General features: G+C 39.4%; 2 protein-coding genes across 2 annotated transcripts in view; one reads left to right on the forward strand and one right to left on the reverse strand. All coding sequences in view use genetic code 11, as the record gives it.

The window, feature by feature from the left end:
* EGR_10749 (hypothetical protein) overlaps positions 1 to 548 on the reverse strand; it is a gene marked incomplete at both ends in the record, with an annotated part of 3,989 nt that extends 3,441 nt beyond the window's left edge. The window contains one exon of the mRNA XM_024499998.1: positions 488 to 548. Coding sequence (XP_024345588.1) covers positions 488 to 548 — 61 coding nt within the window. The remainder of the gene's footprint in view (positions 1 to 487) is intronic.
* A 259-nt stretch (positions 549 to 807) lies between these two features.
* EGR_10750 (hypothetical protein) overlaps positions 808 to 1,985 on the forward strand; it is a gene marked incomplete at both ends in the record, with an annotated part of 2,862 nt that continues 1,684 nt past the window's right edge. The window contains 2 exons of the mRNA XM_024499999.1: positions 808 to 889; positions 1,301 to 1,379. Of these exons, the coding sequence (XP_024345589.1) occupies positions 808 to 889; positions 1,301 to 1,379 (161 nt within the window). The remainder of the gene's footprint in view (positions 890 to 1,300; positions 1,380 to 1,985) is intronic.

Genomic DNA, 1,985 nt, shown 5'->3' on the forward strand with positions numbered 1-1,985 from the left:
CCCATCTAGCAACTACCCTCTCACTCATTCCCTCCTGGGTTGGTAAGACCACATTCGAGTACACTTTAAATGCGCTTACACTCACTTCAAGGTTAAGAGCAGTATCCTAGTAACCCACCCCTTCTCGATCCAACTATTCATCATTCTTCTTCATCTACCTCCTCCATCTCTCCGTCTCGCACCATCCACCTCTTCCAGAAGAGGGGCAGAAAATGTGCACGAATACCTTACAGTTTACTAGACGCATGCCACCTGACAGGTGGCACGGATGATTTGTAAAATTAATAATCACTCGCCTCAGGAGTGGATTTACTCATGCATGGAGGGAGAGTTGAGGAGTTCCTGATCAATAAGATGCTCTACTGCATCACTCTTGCCCTCCACTCGGGCGACAAGGAACAGCAGTTTGAAGATGGCAGTCGCCTGTTCGTGTGCGATTTGCTCCAGGCGATCCTGAATCTGGACGGAGGAAGAGAGAAAAGAATACCATTGGATTCAAGGACTGGAATGTAAGAATGTGCTGTGGATTGGATAATCCATGTTGACATTTAACAGAATGTTTGCAAATGACACTCGGCCTTATGTATATCAGCAGTAGTGGATCCGTTGCTTTCACCCTGTCAGTACTTCTATCGCATTCCTAGTTCACCAACATTTGGGCTGATTTAGCGCCACATTGTGGGTACAAAGCTCCAAGAAAGTGACTGTTGTGCAAAGTCATTTGCATGAGAAATGCATTACAATATCAAAATGTTCTCCATTTTGTAGACTAATATTTGCAAGAAATAACCGTAAAGGTGTATTTACATGTATTTCATAATAAGAAGTCATCTTTTAAAAACGATGCATTTGCATGTCAATATGCCAATGAATACAATGTGCAACAAATGTAAGCGCAGAAAATGACATTTGTTATTCAGTAAAATTTTGTGGGGTTACAATTATGTACAATAGGTAATGTTAGATAAATCTGTGTAGCTAGTTCTTGGTTTATTTCCTTCACTCTCGCACTTATACGTTTCAAACGAGGTGATTAATTGGTTGGGTTGTTTTGAGAGCTGACAAAAATTATTACAAGTATATGGTGGTTGGGTTGTGGGACTACTTTCCCACCTCTAGGAATCCTGGAGTCGAATTTATCACAAAGTTAGTACATATTGCTCTGGTTTTCCCTTAGGGGTACATTTAAACAGCATAAGCATTCTGTAGCCCTTTTTTCTTTCAGGCACAGTCTTCTCTGCTTCCCCTTTATGTTGCCGTTGTGTATACCATTGTATGGTTTTCCTTCTTACGTTTGTAGGCAAAACCTTGTCTTCGAAAAACACCAGTGGAGTACTTTTTAAGGCTGCATCATGGCGTTTTAAACAAGCATTGGCTAAGTATGGAGTTGTGCGTTTCGAACAAAGCAGTTTGTAGACGGCAGGACTTTCACCACGTGTACTTCATTGTTGTCTTTAAATGATTAAATTTAAAGTCCTTACTCTTTCAAATGTTGACTATGTTATCGGTAAATGGTGCTCGACACTTGTATGGTCCATTGCAGATTCATTATTGGCCTGAGGACACTACACTAATTCTCCAGTATATACTTCAAAATAAGTTTTAAATATAAAGGATTAAAAAAAAATATTCGTTTTACTTACTAGAGTCATCAAAAAACTATTTTCAACTTTACTTATAGGTTTTAGGGCTAAAAACTAAATAGCTGTTAGTGTAAGACCCTATATTAGTTGTTTTACTTTCAAGTAAAAAAATTAACGAATGCAATGCCTTACACATTTTACATGAAAATCCTTTCTTCAGTTTGATGATTTTTGTTTGAATTTGTCATGAATTGCGCGATTTGTCTGGAGGCGGCTCACGTGGGTTTGCATGTGCACACCTGATTGGTTCGCAGCGGTTCTTGATTGCTTTGCACGTATTTGCTGCTGGTGTTTGTGGTACGTGGGATTCCTCCCTTTTTTTCCAGACTTTTAATTTATTGG

This window comes from Echinococcus granulosus (genome assembly GCF_000524195.1).
Source record: "Echinococcus granulosus chromosome Unknown EG_S00262, whole genome shotgun sequence".
In the NCBI taxonomy this organism is placed as follows: domain Eukaryota; kingdom Metazoa; phylum Platyhelminthes; class Cestoda; order Cyclophyllidea; family Taeniidae; genus Echinococcus; species Echinococcus granulosus.